Below are 17,555 nucleotides of genomic sequence, written 5' to 3' on the forward strand. Positions count from 1 at the left end.
TATACTTACATATGTATATATAAATGTTTATGCATTAACATTTATTTATTTAGTAAAATGAATGCTTTTATCAAGTAAAATACATAGTTGTAATCTATCGTATATTACTTATTCCTAGAACACTTACTGGTCGCAACTTTTTCCCAAGAGCAGGGCTCCAATAAAAAAAACACAATCTTCTCCGAATTAGCGAGAGAAATACTACGCTACGACTCTTTTACTCAGAAAGTGAGTGAATGATATAGTAAATATAAACACCCCGCGCTTTTCGTACTGCCCTTGCCCAGAAGAGATTTCGATTTCGTTTTCTTCGCGCCAAATTGTGAAACTCTGAAAAGCTTTTTTGCCGGTTGAGCTATTTCAATTTGTTCCCCAAACACAAGACACTATTCTCACCGCTCTCTCTCTCTCTCTCTCTGGCTCTCTTGAGTGTTTTCTCTTTGAGCGTGTTGCCTTGTCTTTGCTTTTTGAGTGTTTCCCATGCTTAGAAATAATGTTGCTGCAACAAATATTGCAGATATTTTGGCAACTTTGTTGCCATGCATTGGAATTTGTTAGTTTAAGATGTATTATATTAAATATAAAATATTTAAGCAAATCAGAATGGAAATGGGAACTCAGAACTTTCCTCAGAATTACAGTCCCAAACTGCTGGAAAATATGCATTTGGCATTTCTGCCCTTCTCTACCCATTTAAAGTGATTAGCATATCGACATTCCAGAATGCAGCCAGTGAATAATCGCATTTGAACGCGCCCGAAGAGTTATTTATGCAACCGATTCGCTGTGGTTGCCAAGTGGTCCGCAGTCCTGATTAAAATATGGGTTAAACGATTCCACAGAATAGTATTTTAAAATAAGCAACAGGAAAATAAAGAAAAAACAGAGCAAAATAACTTTCCATAATTAAAAATCTTGTAAAACCTTATTTTTCAATGCTTTAAGCATTAACCAGGAAACTGAAATTTGAAAAAAGGCCTTAAAAAAAAATTATTACCCACTTAATTTTTAATTATGTGCTTGACTTTAATTCATTTTATAAATCAATGGTTTTTCTTTTAATTTTGTAAATATTTTTTTCTTTAAAATTAAGTCTTAAACCTCTTTTTATAGTTTTAAAAATTGTATTTTATTATATCAAATAATTTATATCAAATTAATATTACACATTTTTTGCTTTTAAATGAGGCCTTAAACCCTATCTTAAAGTTTTAAAAATTGTATTTTATTAATTTTATATCAAATAATTTATATCAAATTAATATTACACATATCGTCTTCAAATTGCTATCAATTATTATTTTAAATAAATATTTTCGTTGAAGCAATTTTCCTGCGAAGTCGCCTTGGCATATTGCATATTGACATCGATGGTAGCTGAAGTTCGCAATTCATTGGCAATGTGTCAAAGCCAAGTGACATTTGCACACTTTGCTCAATGAACCTCTGGACCCCGCCGCCCCCCTTGCAGTGCACTTACGTCACGAGTTACGCTGCAAGCAAACTGCAACGATGAAAGAATCAAAGGTGGAGAAAAAAGGCACTTCAATAAGCCGGGATCATATGCCCTATCAATAAGAGTATAATAATTAGTAGATACCACTTTAAATAATTTTTAAAATTATAGCATGCAAACACACTCCAACCAACGTTAAAATCATACTTTTCTGAAATGAAAAGGCATTTTAAAAAGTCAATTTTTGGTTTTAATAAAAATATTTAAGAAGTATATTACACAATTTTCAAAAGAAACAAGACTTAAATATTCTGGAAGCAACCACATTCAATCGAAAGTTAAACTTATATTTTTTCTAAAACGAAAAAACATAAAAAAAATAATTTTTAAGATATAGTCCATATATATCCATATCCATATCCGGGGAGTAACAGTAGAGTAGAACAGAGAATTTTAATGCAGATTGGAAATAAACATATTTTAAATTAATTTAATTCCAAATCCCTAATTAATTTGCAATACCCTCTGCAAGAGTATAACAAAACAAGAAACTCCGCGCTGGAAAAAAGAGGCCAAGCCGGGTTGCATGGCCAGTTTTCTGTCTCTTTCAGATTTGCATGCAGTTGACAATTGATTCCACCCCACCCCCCCCCCCCCCCACCCCCATTTTCCGATGAAAAGCTGAAAATGCAGCACGAGGTCAGGAATGGGAACGAAAACGAAAGACTTTGGCCACAAACTCAAAGTCAGTGGTGCGTTAAATCAGCGGCGCGCGTCTCCTGCTGTCTCTTTCGCACCGCCTCTTCCCGTCTCGCTCGCACGATCCGAGTGCCGTCGTTACGTCACTTCCGCTCACCGGCGGGGCTTCTTCAATTAACTATTTTTAATACCCTTTTCCGAGAGACTTGCGAGACTTTTATTATTTTATTGGTTAGGGAAAAGAGCTATATTTAAAAATAATTAAAAGTCCTATAATATAAATATCTATTATTCAAAATAACTATTGCTAAAAAGCAACATTAACTTATTTTTTATTACATTATTTTTAAAAATATTATTTAAATATTATTATTATTGGAAGAGTATTCAAGACTGCGCTGCAAAAGTGGTAAACAATTTAACAATTTCATGAATGAAATCCTATGTGGCGCCAAAGTGAGCAAAAAACATGGAAAATGTTAGTTTTTCAGTCATTTTACTTTGCTTAACCCTTTTGTGGCTGCCGTCCATTCAGTTAACCCACACATGAACATCAATAGATACGCTCTCTGATTTCCCGATCAATGCAATTGCATGCGGCTAACTAATTTCTCACAAAAATGTTCTGTGTTTACTTTTTTGGTCAATTATTGAAATCATTTTCCATTGCATTTGTTGCTATTTTCTGCTGTTTTTTTTTTTTGATGTTGTCGTTGTAGTTGCCATTGTTGTTGGCGGTAATTTAGCAATTATCTCTTTGTGAATTGTCATGTCGGCTTAATTAAATTATCGCACTCAGGGACGGGGAATTTCGGGCAGATAAATGAAAAAACGTGGCGGTGTAGAACGTGATGGGTTAAGCACGATGGCACACGGGGGTTAAGGGGGCGATGCGAAATTTGTGCGGGGAAATGTCACTTGGGAATGAAATAATTTATTACAAAAATTAATGCTAATGCCAGAAATGTGTGCATACTTAATAAATAGAAAGTTGTAAAAATTAAAAAAAAATACTTATCCTTTTTTATTAATAATCAAAAATTAACTATCTTAACAGTGAACATTAATATTAAATAATATAGAAGCTTATATTTTTACGCACGTATGTAAGCTGCATTTTAAATTTTAATAATATAAGCAAATTAAAGTTACACACTGAAACAGTTTAATTTTGAAAAGTCATTAGGAACTGAAATGAAAGACTTTAAAAAAAAAATATATATAAAATAACGTTTATTGAAGTATTTTAAAATAAGAATTTAAAATAATAGTTACTTTAAACTTTTATAATAAAAATCAAAAACTAACCGGTATAAAAACTTGTACCCACAAAAGATATATCCGGTAGAGTCTCTGAAAAATACACTTATATAATAATTAAAGTATGTCTAGATATGGAAAGAATTGTTATATATTTTTTAAAATAATGGTAATAATATATACCAACAAAAAATAAAATACACAAAAACAAAATATAGAAAATCGAATTTGATATACAGTATGTATGCCTAAATAACTTGTATTTACAATATTTATTAATTACAATCGTATTCTATGCAAATGCCTAGACAAATCCAACAATTATAATTGGCAGCTATTGGATTTAGGAAACTTTTGCCCCTGCCGTTGAAAATACACACTTAGAATGCGGCTGGCACTCGATCAGATCGGATCGGATCGGATTTTGAGGCTCGCAACTTGCACAAACGGACTCAATTCCACTCCATTCCATTCAATTCAATCAAAACTGTGTCACTGGGTTACGAGTTGGAGGCAATTGTTGTTGCTGCTGCTGCTGTAGCTGTTGCTGCTGCAATTTTCGATGTTGCTGGTGTAACAATGTTGCTGCTGCACTCCGAGAGGCACGGCACCGCAGCAACAAGTTTTTCCAGCGGCAACAGGCAGCATCAGCGGCCAAAACTCTTGCCGTTTCCCTTTGGGCCAGGCCAAAGCGGCCAATTAACTTATCTGATGCATAGAAAAAGATATAGAAAAACCCCGACTTCAGCTGCAACTACAGCGATCACAACTACAAGCCATAACAATTCATGGCGCTTTTGTCTGCGATCCTCAATCGCTGCCTACGTACAAAAATTCAGGCAAGTCTCGAGCTACACACAAAGAAAATTCTCATTATATTGGATCAGTATTTCTTCAATTATGATTTATTTTTACATTTATGATTTTTTATTTATATACACTGATAACGTAAATACTTCACATATTTTATATTCAACCTAAGAATGTTTGGCTGTTTTTCCTCTAGTGCGTATTCTAATATATTTGAATGTGAAAATATTACATTTAACATTGATGGGTATTTTTTTGATTTAATGACTTAAAATGCTTAAAATAATTTTAATTTCTTACATATATATTATTTGTTAAATTGATTAAAATATTTTTACATGAAATCACTTTTATATGTTTTGTATTAATTATTACGTTTTTGTATCTAATTCAAGTATGCAATACAACACATTGATTACAATAGGATCATATTTAGTTGTAATATTTTACATTTATTTCACATGCAGTTTGCAATTTTAAGTTTAAATAAATTCTTGTTTATCGACATATTTATTTTGATATACATATAAAAGCCGTATTTTCCTTTTTGATACTTGCTTATCTCTATGTTCTTTCCTTGGTTTTCCGGTTTAAGTTGTTGCCCCTCTGTTTTTTGCAGTGCAATCAGCCTTCAGCTAATGTATTTTGTTTTTACTGCCATTCATTGAGTTTTTCCGACTGCAGCCGTCTCTTTCTTTTCGCTAGAGACCGTCTCTTTCGCACCCAGCATCCGCATTCGCGCAGACGCGCTGTCTGGTTGGAAACGGAACGAAATGGCATGGAACGAAACGGAATAGGCTGAAACGGATCAAATCGGAATGGATCGGATAAACGAGTTTTTCGGGAGATTGGAAAATATGTTTATTATGCGCCGTGCCACACAGTTTTTCCAGGTCGGTTAAGTATTTCACTTTCGACGGCCCGCAGACATTGTGGGTGGCCTCCCCCTTTTTTTAGCCTGGAAAATGCTACAAAGGCTTGGCCAGGAAAATGCTGGGAAAACGGGTGGGACCATGAAATATTTGCCATAGAAATTTTGCCAGGAATTGCCAAAAGCTGGAATTTATATATGAAGGGGGTCTTAAAATGTCATCACGATTAAGTTATTAAATAAAAACCAGAATCTTTTAATAAAATAGGTCGATATGTAAAGTGTTCTGTGAAATGTCGATGACAAAATTTATAAGACAATAGATATTCACATTGAATTGTAAATAATATCTTTGTAACTTAATTTTGATTTTATGTATTCTGTATTCACTTTTATATTCTTATATCTAAATAAACATTATCCTTAATTATAAGTTTATATCCCCAACAATTTTAAAAATTATTATTAGTTTTCCTTGTTTCTATTTCAAAGAATGTTTATCATATTCCAACTGGTTTTAGAAATATTAGCATGCAGTTATGTTTAAAGCAATCTTGTCCTAGAAATTCTTTAAAAATTCCGCAATAGCCTTCCTAATACCATCTTGTTTTTGATGTTTTCTCGTCACTTTTGGATTGCCTAACTCGAATATCAAAGCAAGAAAATGGGGAAAATTCTTGAAAAATTGCTGGAAACCTGGAAGTCGCACTTGGCATGCCAAAATGTGGGCAGCACTCGGCTGCTGTCAATCAATGTTGCATTTTTCTTTTCAATTTTCCGAGACCCCCGACCACCGACCAACACGCCTCTTTCCCCCATTTCCCAGTCGAATGGAAAGCGCTGGGGCCAAACCGGAAAAGCGTGTGTTAATAGGAAAACTTCAAAAGCCGAAAGGGGTGGAAAACATACCGTATTGCATTTGCAGTCGTTGTCACAGCAAGGCATTAATTATGCCATCAGCAAACCGACGGCGACAACGAAGCAGACATATCCTGTTGACAGCCCCCAACCCCCCCCTCGTGATTTTCCAACCCCCCCATTTCAGTTTTCCCAGGGGCGGGGGAAAAGTTTTTCGCATGGCAACGGAAGTCACGTCGGAGTTTTTCCACTGAAAATGCTCAACACTCGCAATTATTTAATAACACATGTACACTGCATTTTGATCGCAGAAAACAAAAAACAAGGGGTTAAGGTGGGCGTTCAGGTGTGGCCTGAGTTGGGGGCGTGGCCAGATTAAAGTGCCCGCCTAGCAAAACGAGTGCAAAAAACAAAACCCAACACTAAGCTGCAAAAAATAGAACAGTTTTAAAGTTTTCTGTTGTTTTTTTTCATATGTTTTAAAAAGTTCTATGGCATGTATTTTTTTTTGTTAAAATTAGGTACAGGTAATTTAAAAATCAGAATAATTCTACAAACAAGTCTAGTAAAAATAATTTCAAAATGTTGAATGTCAACATTTAAATTACACACTTAATTACCAAAATACCAAATAAGAAAAATAAATAAAACAACCAAAACGCAAATAGTTCCTCTTAATTACCTTAAACATCCTCCATTAATTTAATATTCAGCAGCCCTGTTGACCAGTGTATTCCAAGGCGCCATCAACGTATATCTTTAAAAAAAAAAACAGAGGGGAAAATGTAGCCCCGTTTTCGTACAAATATTTGGCTGTATAAAAATAAAATAGACCGTTTTCAAATGGGGAAAACTCACTGAGAGGTGTATCTATGAGCTGTCGCCGCTGACAAATAGAAAATTCCATGCAAGTGTAAAAAAAACTTGGGGCAATGTTAGCTTTTCCTCGATTTCCTCGAATATTTTTCCCCCGGAGATAAGAAAATTGTCCCCATAAATGTCAATTAATTTATGTGCGTCCTATGGCAACTAGACGTTTGCCTGGCCAACTGAAGATTGAAGTTCGGCCAAATGAAAATCGGGATGGGAATAGGCATATCGAGATCGGAAAATGTAAGCTGTAAAATGGAGAGTGGAAAATGGAAAAGTGGGAACGACTGCGACTGCGTTGGCGGCCTTTGGCGACGTTTTCAGCGTTCTAGGCGATTAGTTGCCCCAAAAATAGACTCAGACATGCGGAAGAAAGAACGAAGAGGTTCTCTGCACTCGAAAAATAATCATACATTTTCCAAATCGTGTAAATCAAAATTTATAAATTTTTAACAAACATTCCAAAGAAGAAAGTTCGACCAGAGGTTTATTTATACACTCACAAAAATAGCATGTTTAAAATTGACAAATACGGATAGTTATGTTGATGTATAAAAAAGATTAACCACTATTTAAAATAGAAATGTGTATTTTTTATTTTGTTGTTTTGTTCATTGAAGTAAAGTTGTAAGTTCTGTGTATTTTGTTCTACGGAGAGTAACTTATTCATTGGTCAAATTGTTAACTAAATTTTACCTTAGAGTTTTTTGTGTTTATGTAATTAAAATTGCACTTTCAATTTTATTATATTTCTGAAAGTAATTTAAAATTTATTTAGTTGATTAAGTAATAAACCACAAATCTTGTTCTATGATTTTCACTTAAAATTTCAATTAGCATTTTTAATACAAGCATTTTGTTTATAATAAGTACTTTTGCTCTCAGTGCCTTCGGTTGTCAGGCGACATCTTCATCCCATCTCTCCGCATCTCATCCATCCAATCCCATCCCATGCCGCCCACTCTTTTCCACCTCCTCGACGGGTCGGTTCGCTTTGGTTCTGTCTGGCTGTCCGCCTAAAAATATTCCCACTAATCCTACACGAAAAACTATTTCGGTGTTAATAATCTGCTTGAGAAACTCATAGCTATGCGATCCAGGCATCCAAATTGCTCCGAGCTGCTCCTTTGTGTAGCCATTCACTTACCTCGAAAAAGTGTGGGATTAAAGTCGCCTAAATTGTTAACGCTTGCTGAAATGTGTGGAAATATTTGTTTAGAATTTTCTTGACACTTTCGGTTTTATTTATTATTATACAGGCATTCCACAGAACCGTTAAATGTTCAACTATTAAGTAGATTAGGTAAATATTATTACCATTGAGACGTTTTAAGCATTTTATATTTAATATATGTTGGTAGATAGACCCCATACTATATGAAAGCTCATTTAAGATTATATTTGTATTTATTTTAAGAAAACAACCCAGAAATATCGGCTACCTTTTGGAGACTAAATTTCCGGATCTCGCATCCGAATCCCCATGAAAAATTCCACCCATTTGAGGTTCCATCTGACTTTTAGCCGCCTGGCGTTAATTTGCCTGCCAGCTTTACCGCAATGGGCTATATGTGGCAATGGTTATATTTGCACAGTCAGCCCAAGGGTCTCGGCCTCGGTCTGGGTCTCGGTCTCTCTCTCTGCAGGTATTTCCTTTCTGCATCATATAGGTGTACCTCATATATATGCGAGTATATCTGCTTTCTTGAACGTATCGTGCAGAGGTAATTTTCATGCAGTCATTCCTCATTCATTAAAACGTCGCATGGCGTCCGCAGAAGAAAGAAAGACGGCGAAGAATGGTGAAGAATGGCGAAGACGCAGCAGCAGCAGAAGACTGCTCAGCAGAAGACTGGGCAAGAAGAAGATGAAGAAACCAAAGAAGCGGACGGGGGGGACTTTTGGCATGGCATTAACCCGTAGAACTCCTTTCACTTTACATTCTAATTCCAAAAGTTCCAGCATTCGCATACCAAGACCCTGTTACCTTGGCGAGGGGCTTGGCGGGGGAGGCCGGCATTCTTCGCTCCGGCTCCGGCGAAACCTGAATGCCCCATGAATGCTAATGCTAATACCTCGTACCTGGCCAATTTTCCCCTCGGGCGGCCTATAAAATATGTATGTGTGCAAGCGCACACGGTGCAAAAAAGCACAAATGTAAAAAGTATCACAAAAATCGGTCATTAACTTGATGCTTTTCCGTGTCAAAACAGTTGTTATCGGTAGCATAACGACATGAAAATTGGTATGTGCCTAGCTAAGCCACCTATTATCTCGAAAAACTGCCAGGAAAATATATCATTTTTATTTTGAGTTCGAAATATAAGTTTAAACGTCATATTATCTATATTATGTTTTTTTATGATTTCTCTAAATAATTTAATATGAAATAAATTTTGTTGACCAACTTAAAGAAAAAAATATTTATATGTTATCTTAACATCAGAAATCTCTTTTATCTATTATTGTATTAATTTTATACAACTTTTATTATTGGTTTGAAATATGAGTTTAAAGATTATATCTTCTACATTTAATTTTTGTGGTATTACCCTATATTCAACATTTGTGTTTCAAAGCATTAGTAAAGTCCCCAAACCACATACAAAATATTTTTTCCTGTGCAGCCCCATAAAAGAATTCCCAACTAAAAAGAGCAAGCTATCGATTGGAGTTTGAAAAGTCGGCCAAATCGATGGCACAAATAAAATATTAAATTGTCCCCAACCTCTTTGCACTATTATGTAACTGGGTAGCGTGGATGAAATAAAAACTATGGCACTATCTGCAGCTAATTGTTTACACCCAGTTAAATAAGGCCAGTCTGTCAAATGGAAATTTGAATCGGAATTAAAATTCCTTGGCAAAGTGAGTTCCTTAACTGGAACATAGGTGATAACGTCTCAGGCGGAAAACTAGGCATTGATAGCGAAAATAACCTTAATAACATATGAAGAGTGTAGAAAGAAAACTTCATTGTCAATCAATTACAAAATCATTTTAATTTAAACGAGAAGAAAAATGCATATTCATTTAAATTTTGAAGAGGAATAACAATTGGTGATTAAAATCTACTAATTAATCCAATTATTTATTATTATTATTATTATTAATACCTTCTAAACTGAATAGTAGACGTTTCGACAGCCATTAATATATATACCTGCTATATAGATAACTTTTGGGCCCAAGAGGGCGTTGACAGCTGAAACTGGGGGGCGGTGTATGTATAAACACACCTACATGGTACCTGCAGCAGGTGCGATAAGGGCCACAAGGGATTGGGATTACGAAACGGTCTGGACATCGATATGATCGGGGGGCAGTACTATAAATATTACCCAAAAAAGTCCACAACTGATACTGATAGACAGACTCAATGGCTGCGCCACTCGAAGTATTTCGCTGCCAAAAAGCGATTAATCATCTCCGCCGCCTGTTTAGACCACAACAATAACAAGAGATTAATATAGCCGATGTCTGAGGCAGATTCTGATTCGGATTTTGGTTCAGATTCAAGCTCCGATGCTGTGGGAAACACCACAAAGGAGTACTTGTACACGAAGCCAAAAAATTGATGGAAAATCTAAAGGATTATCTCTTAAAATCATATATGGTATTTAAATAATTTTACAATCTCAAGGAAATATGCTAATTTAATCATATACAACATATTTTTAATAAATACTTTGATGTTGTATTTAAGTTTTCCACATTGTGTGATTTATATTAATAATAAATAATACATTTTTCGAAAACATGGGAACTTCGTTGGTTTATCTCAGTGCTTTTTTCGGCATGTGGAACCGCTGAGGGGGCCACCGGCTCATCTGGAGTGCCACTTGCCACTTGCCGCAAATTCCCTTAATCATCGCCTGGTGTAATAAATCTAATTTCCCCCAGAGCAGCCATCAATCGATCGATCTACATATGCGGACACAAAAACCAATCAACTTACTGGCCGTATCTCCACTCCATTCCAGGGCACTTCAATTCAAATTCAAAAGCTTTGGATCCGAAAATGCCGAGCAGAAAACGAGCGACAAGACTTAGACAATTCAAATATAAAATAAAATTGCCAATCGATGGCACTTGAAACTAAATAAGTTATTGAACTCCAATCTATTAATATGTGAACATAAAATATATGTTATAATGAATTTAATAAATATTCTAATGAAGTAACGTAACATCATATTACAAAAGTTGTTTATTTTAAAAATACAAAATAAAGAAATTATATAAATAGTTCAGTTATTTAAGTTATGGTTTTGTTAGACTTCTGAAACAAATTAGCCAGATCGAAGCTGATACTGTCTTTTAAAATATTTTATTCTTTACAAGCGGATGTGATTGGCAGATAATAAAGCCCGATGGTCCCTGATCTCCAAATCTCAACCAATGCCACGACTTTTGGAGCGGGGAAAAGCGATAGAAAAACAGACAATGCCAGCCAATTACCAGCGATAACACAAATATTTCTGTAACAACCAGTTCTGGGGCCCAGTTTTCAGTTTTAAGTTTTCAGTTTCAGTTTCGATTTCGTCAGTCGGCCAGAAATTAGCACGTAACATCGGGTCGAACCCCACCCCACCCAAAACAAAAAAAAAACCGAAAACCCATTGGCACTAAGTCATAAAAATAACAATGAACAAGACACAAGACACGGCCCAAAAATGTACAACAATTTTTATGATATCTTTTCTTTTTCTGTATTTTTGTTTTGGTTTTTTTTTGGTTTGTGGCTGTCATGCTCATTGAGCACGCTTTTTGCTTCTCGGCCTAAGACAAGGGGAGGCTGCCCTGGTAGCCGGGCTTCACTGTTCGGATTGTGCGTGCCCCTACTTACTGGCGATTTGTTGACATTAGGTCTTAAAATTTATTAGTTCTTATTGTCAGCGGTTGGTGTAGGTTTTTTTTTTTGGTAATTTTTTTTTGGGGGGAGGCAAGCCCTGGGCGTGGCCAATGGGATTTCGGTTGCCTAATGCCGCGGTCACAATCGAATCGATTCGAGCGGAATGCAATGCCATAACAATTAAATTAGTGACAATTAAAAGTGGTCTCTCTTTATTACCCTGATAAAGTGCTCCAGGTTCTGTCAGCCAGTAAGTTGAAAATAAAACCCTTTATCTGGTCGCTACAACTTCTCGAACTTTTACTTTCGCCAAGTTATTACAAAATCGGAAGCCCAAAATTTATTTGATATGTACCAAATTTTAGAATTGTTTTTTTATTTTACAAAAATTATATATTCAAAAACAGGCAAACTTTTACTTTTGCGTTTTCAAATAGAATATGTTTTAGTATAAGGAACCTTGGCTTTATTTTACGACTATAAGATATTCAAAAAACAATCAAAAGCTAATTTAATTAAAAAAGTAAAAAACTAGTTTTACAAAATACCTGAAGTACAATAAAAATTTATTGCTTATTTTTTTATGTAAATCAAATGGTTTTCTTATTGACCAAAAATGTTTGTATATACGAATCTCCATAACTAAACTACTTATACACCTAATCATTTTGTTGTCCCAATAGGTCATAAAATATACAAAACAAAATTGCCACTCGAAAATATATATGTATATTTCTTGATAAAGGAAGCCAAAATGTTAAAAGTTAAGGATTAGCCGCATCATTAGGCCAATAATTTATTCATCACTTTGCTCGTCCAAGGTCGAATGGATTGGGGTCCGGAAATTTGCTTGGGAAGTTTCGAAAAAAGGTTGTATCCTGTGATCTAAGAATCTACTTTTCGCCCGTGGTGGCCAAGGCGGTGAGGACGTAGAAGCCCGACCAACTCAAGTAGGTCACCGGCTCGCCGCTGCCCTCGCTGACCTGCTCCTCAAAGAACTTGGCCCCGAACTTGGCCATGAAGGCCAAGAAGGCCATGCCGGCCAGATTCCAGCTGCTCTCGTTGATCGATAGGTATAGTAGCGATGTGATGTTACCCAAAATGGTGAGGGTCTTCAGGGTTTCCAGGGCACTACCCTCGCCCTCCTCGCCGCTTTCGCCCTTGAAGAGATTGATAATCACACTGACGGCCAGCGGCACTATGAAAAGTCCATGGCCCAGGGCAATGTTGTTGCTCTCGGCGGCCAAATATAGATCCACATTGACCAGCGGCAGCGGTATGATCTCCATGATCGAGGTGGTCGTGTCCGTGACCTTCTTGGCATTCTCATCCCCAGTCAGGCTGCTCACCAGCCCGAAGAGTCCATGGCAGAATCCAATCACACAGGCGGTGAAGGCATAGGGATGCTCGCTGGGCCCAATCTTGTAGAATCCAAAGCCGGTGGCTCCGCAGAGCAGAACGTTGAGCACGGTGCTCACAGCCGAGTTGTCCGACATCTTGATCGAGTTACTACTCTATATGTCCAACAGAAATATTACTGGAAGATTTTCTTGCTCAAAAGTTTCAACTTTCTTTATATCAAGATTCTATTAAAGTTAGGAACTTGGTATCTCAGAGAAGATAAACTGCTTGCTTTGCAAACCACTGCTAATGGTTCTCTTGTTTTTAAGCTCAAATGCTTGCTAGGATTTGCTTAATGGTTTCCAAAGTTCCAACTTCCTTTATATTAGGATTCTATTAGAGTTAGGAACCTACTTTCTTATAGATGGTAAACTTGCTCTTTGGGCACACTGCTTGCTTCACAAACCACTGCTTTCTTGCTTTTTAGCCAAAATGCCTTGTATCATTTGTCTGGTAACTAAACTGCTTAAATTCTGTCAAATAGAAATTGAAAATATTTATCTTAAATTCTGGCTAGGCTATTTTCTTCATATGCAATTAAAGCACTTTATCTGCTTTTATGCTTAGTGAGCAAGATGAGAACCTATGCTTTCTTGCTTATTTGCTTTGTAAGCAAGATCAGAACCACTGCTTTTCTTCTGCTTTCGATTGTTTGCTTATTTAGATAACTACACACAGATTCTTGGGCCTTGGTTACTCACTTTTGTGCTTTCCAAGCAAGTTGATGACTTCTTGTTGCTGGCTTGGCCACGGGATTCAGTTTGTTGACGGTTTTCAACGGAATTTCATCGAAAGAGAACGCAAAACTTACTAAAAAGTTACAGGATACAATTTACAATTTGAATTTGTTCTGGATTTACGAATAGGTGCCTCAGTTTGACTCGAGAATGTGTCGACCGAAACGTTGAACGAGCTGTGTGATAATGATCCAAACGAAGCACTGACAAATCTGGAGAGCCCAAAGTTAATGTCAACGCCTCCTGCCAGTTGGTAAAAAACTTGGACTTTTCCTGCGAAAAACCTAATTATTAAATATTGTTTTAAAAATAATTTTCATCGTTGGGGAAATCTGAAAACTGCAAGGGGTCCTTGAGGTTTTCTAATTCAAACTATTAATTTTTGAGTATACATAAATATATAAGATAAATACTTAATAAAATAATATGAAAGTTGGCCTTGGAAAATCTTTTTAAATTACAATTATATTTTCATTTTATTCATCATCTAGAGTATAAGTTCTATATTATATAATATATATAATATCTTGTCCTAAAAATTTGTATATTTTTCAAAAGAAATCATGATTTTGATGAAGCCAAAGAAACATAAAGATAAGAAGGAAAAGAAAGAAAAAAAAGAAAGCACGGAAAATGTTGAAAATGTAGAAAGAAAGGAAAATATTGATAGACATGAAGATATTGAAAGAACGGAAAAAAGGGAGAGAAAAGAAAGGGTAAAAACCATCAAGGATGTCGAGAAGAAGCCCAGTCAGCTGGAGGATCCCAACAAATTGCTAACGCCCAGTTGGTTCTGGAACCAATATATTAACCGCCAGATTGTACCGCCCCCTGTGGCCCATCCCTTGTTGGATGTCGCCGATCCCCAGTTGTCATCGCCCATATCCAATTGCTCCAAGCTTGATATTCAAGATAAAAGTGGCGTTGCGGCCGTCACTTCGGTTTGTGGGGAAATGTCACCATGTCCGCCGCCACCGATTTTGTATCCGAATTACATGAGTACCGATTTCGCTGACATTATATCCATTGCCCGGCAAAGACGTCTCCGAAGTGCGGGCAAAGCCTTTAGTATCGAGGATATTATGCCCAAAGACGGGAAACCAGAAGAGCTAAAGCCAGAGCCCAAAACTTCGAAGGAATGGCTCGAGGTTCCGGATTGTGCACCTCCTGATGTGGATCGCATGCTCACCGATGGGGTCACCGCCAATGATTTCGAGGTCGTTTGGAAATCGGACAGTCTGGCCAATATGAATCGGCATTTATGCTGTGCCGAGATAATTCAAAACAAAGCAAATCGCCAGTTGGGTAAGTATGAAAGATTATTATTAAGCCCAAGAAAAAAGCTATGGCATTTTTGGAAATACATTTCTGGGTAATGCTTGTTTTAGCAAGGAAGTTTTTAAACCTCTCTTTTGCAACACTATATTTCATAGAGTTAACACAAAAGTAAACAGGCTGAAATATCATATTTATCATATTTAAAACACATGATATCATTTAATATATATACATTAAGTTAAGTAAACGTTTTTAAAATAAAGTATTCAGATTTTTGTAAAAAATAGTCATTTCCTTAGTAGTTGTCCATCGTAGATTGGCCAAATCAAGGCATACAGATAAAAGTCTATTGATAAACTAATATTCTTAAATATAATATTTCCAGACTCAAAATTTAAGCCGCAATAAAAATAAAACAGTGAAAAATAGGATAACATGAGTCGTATATATTTTGAAACTCCCCTCTTCCCCAGCTATCCATGAGATCATATGGGAGGCGATCAAGAACTGCTGGTATGACGACCTGGAGATCCAGATCGAGTCGAAGTTCTACTACGTGGACCGCTATCTGTTCACCCACTACGCCCGTAACTTTCGCGGCTGTTCGAGCTCCTTTCTGCAATTCCCAGTGCAAGAGGTGCAGATGGGCATGCTGGTGCGCATCTACGAATGGATGCTGGGCGATGAGTTGGCCTTCCCCATTGGCAACGAACTGATACCCTTCTTCTCGGCGGCCAAGTTCCTGGGCGTGAAGACATTGTTGGAACAGTATTGGGGCACCTTTTCGAAGCACGGCGATCGTGGCCTTTGGGAGCTGAACGCCTTTCACACCTTCCTGATGGCCAGGGAGTTCCATTGTCAGGATATCATGGCCGTAATGCTGTCGCGCCTGCGCAAGTGCTTTCTGCCCGTGGTGGCATCGCGGGAGTTCCTCGAGTTCGATGTCAACGAGGTGGCCTGTTTGCTGGGCCAGGACATGTTGTGTGTTAACAGTGAGGATGAGGTGTTTTTCGCCGCCGTCTATTGGTTGGATTTCGCATGGGCGGAACGCAAGAAACACGCGGTCAATCTGATGAGCAAAGTGCGTTTTGGTTTTCTATCACCCTGGTTACTCCGATCCATGGACAAGAATCCCGAAAACGCTTGCATCGGCGAAATTGGCCAGATGCCAGAGGTGAGTATACAATGCTAGTTCTTAGAAACACAAATTTCCAATTAAAGTCACTGAAGAATTCGCGTTTGCATATAAGTTAACTCAAAGAAGTTGATTGAATGATAGCAAGTTAAAGCAGTGCTGGGATAAAAGCTTATCTACGAACATTTACATTTAGAAAATTCGAAGTTGCATTATAACACCCATGGAAACAGCTAAAGAATTCGCGTTTGCATTACAGTGTATTCAAAAAAGTCAATTGCTTATTTACAAGTATTTAAAGCTAAAGAATTCGCGGTTGCATTATAAGCATAAGAATATTCGAAACTGAAGAATTCGCGTTTTCACTTTCAGGGTCAACTTAAATCAGAAAATTCGGGTATATGAGTATAACAGCTTACAGAAAAGCTTGTTAAAAATCATCTGACCCCGAAAGAACTCTTGTTTAATTATAGTACATTTTGAAACTGAATTTTAAAACTTTTTATTCCTGCTGTGATTCGGAGTGCTCATTATGAAATATTGGATTTATTGCAGATTTGTCGCTGGATGTGGGATAGCGCCATGTTCTGTGCTGCGCGCATGGCTAATGCGATGGGGAAAAGGCATAAGGGAAAGATCGTTATGGATATGTTGGAGCCGTACCACAACCAAAAGATCGCCGAACGATATTGGACCTTCTGCCCTGGCGTGCCGCACCATCATGACCTAAAATGCCCGCGTTTTCGCGAACTTACCTTCGAGAGCTTCAAAAGATTCCTACACCGCCTCCATTCGCATGGCCAGCATTTTATGGACGACCTGCAGTTCGTCCCGAATAAGAACTACCACATGTATCGCTGCTGCGTCGACGCCGAGTACATTTCCATTAACGACCGGACTTGTCCCAGACCGGGCTTCTACGATATAGAACCTACCTTATAATTTGCTAATAAAGACTCAGAGTTACAGTTTGTCGAGGCTTGTCTATATAAAATTTCGGATATATTGACATATATAACATGAAAGGAAGCTAACATGTTCTTAACATAGATTTACCTGCAAAAAACTTGTTTGTTATAAAAAACTTAGTCTACCTTAAGGCGTAATTAAAAATATTTAATTTAATACAATAATACAATTGTCTTATTAATAATCATTGACGGCCTGGCATATCATTGTGTACAAGAATACAAATGTATACCGTATAAAGTCAGATATGTAATTCTTACTTCGTCCAAATATTACGTCCTCTGCAAGGGATATACAATTGTTAAGCAATATCTAGATAAGACATAATCAATGTTTGTCAAATAAAAATCATTTAA

At 36.8% G+C, this 17,555-nt stretch overlaps 2 protein-coding genes across 2 annotated transcripts; one reads left to right on the forward strand and one right to left on the reverse strand.

The window, feature by feature from the left end:
* Positions 1 to 12,384: 12,384 nt before the first annotated feature.
* Positions 12,385 to 14,003, reverse strand: LOC119557563. The gene is made up of 2 exons (XM_037870348.1): positions 13,782 to 14,003; positions 12,385 to 13,553 (listed from the first exon to the last, which is right to left on the reverse strand). Exon 2 carries the CDS (start codon positions 13,173 to 13,175, stop codon positions 12,573 to 12,575), a length of 603 nt encoding a protein of 200 aa, XP_037726276.1. The 5' UTR covers positions 13,176 to 13,553; positions 13,782 to 14,003; the 3' UTR covers positions 12,385 to 12,572.
* Positions 14,004 to 14,359: 356 nt separating this feature from the next.
* Positions 14,360 to 17,192, forward strand: LOC119557562. The gene is made up of 3 exons (XM_037870347.1): positions 14,360 to 15,122; positions 15,569 to 16,269; positions 16,786 to 17,192. Exons 1-3 carry the CDS (start codon positions 14,381 to 14,383, stop codon positions 17,170 to 17,172), a joined length of 1,830 nt encoding a protein of 609 aa, XP_037726275.1. The 5' UTR covers positions 14,360 to 14,380; the 3' UTR covers positions 17,173 to 17,192.
* Positions 17,193 to 17,555: the final 363 nt, after the last annotated feature.

Source organism: Drosophila subpulchrella, chromosome X (genome assembly GCF_014743375.2).
Source record: "Drosophila subpulchrella strain 33 F10 #4 breed RU33 chromosome X, RU_Dsub_v1.1 Primary Assembly, whole genome shotgun sequence".
NCBI classification, from domain to species: domain Eukaryota; kingdom Metazoa; phylum Arthropoda; class Insecta; order Diptera; family Drosophilidae; genus Drosophila; species Drosophila subpulchrella.

What these genes read in the sequence shown, in the direction of transcription:
- LOC119557563 (XM_037870348.1), bottom strand. Translation starts at nt 13,175, where the DNA reads ATGTCGGACAACTCGGCTGTGAGCACCGTGCTCAACGTTCTGCTCTGC.
- LOC119557562 (XM_037870347.1), top strand. Translation starts at nt 14,381, where the DNA reads ATGATTTTGATGAAGCCAAAGAAACATAAAGATAAGAAGGAAAAGAAA. An exon ending in CAAAGCAAATCGCCAGTTGG is followed by an intron (nt 15,123 to 15,568) that starts GTAAGTATGAAA and finishes CCTCTTCCCCAG; the next exon opens with CTATCCATGAGATCATATGG. An exon ending in AAATTGGCCAGATGCCAGAG is followed by an intron (nt 16,270 to 16,785) that starts GTGAGTATACAA and finishes GATTTATTGCAG; the next exon opens with ATTTGTCGCTGGATGTGGGA.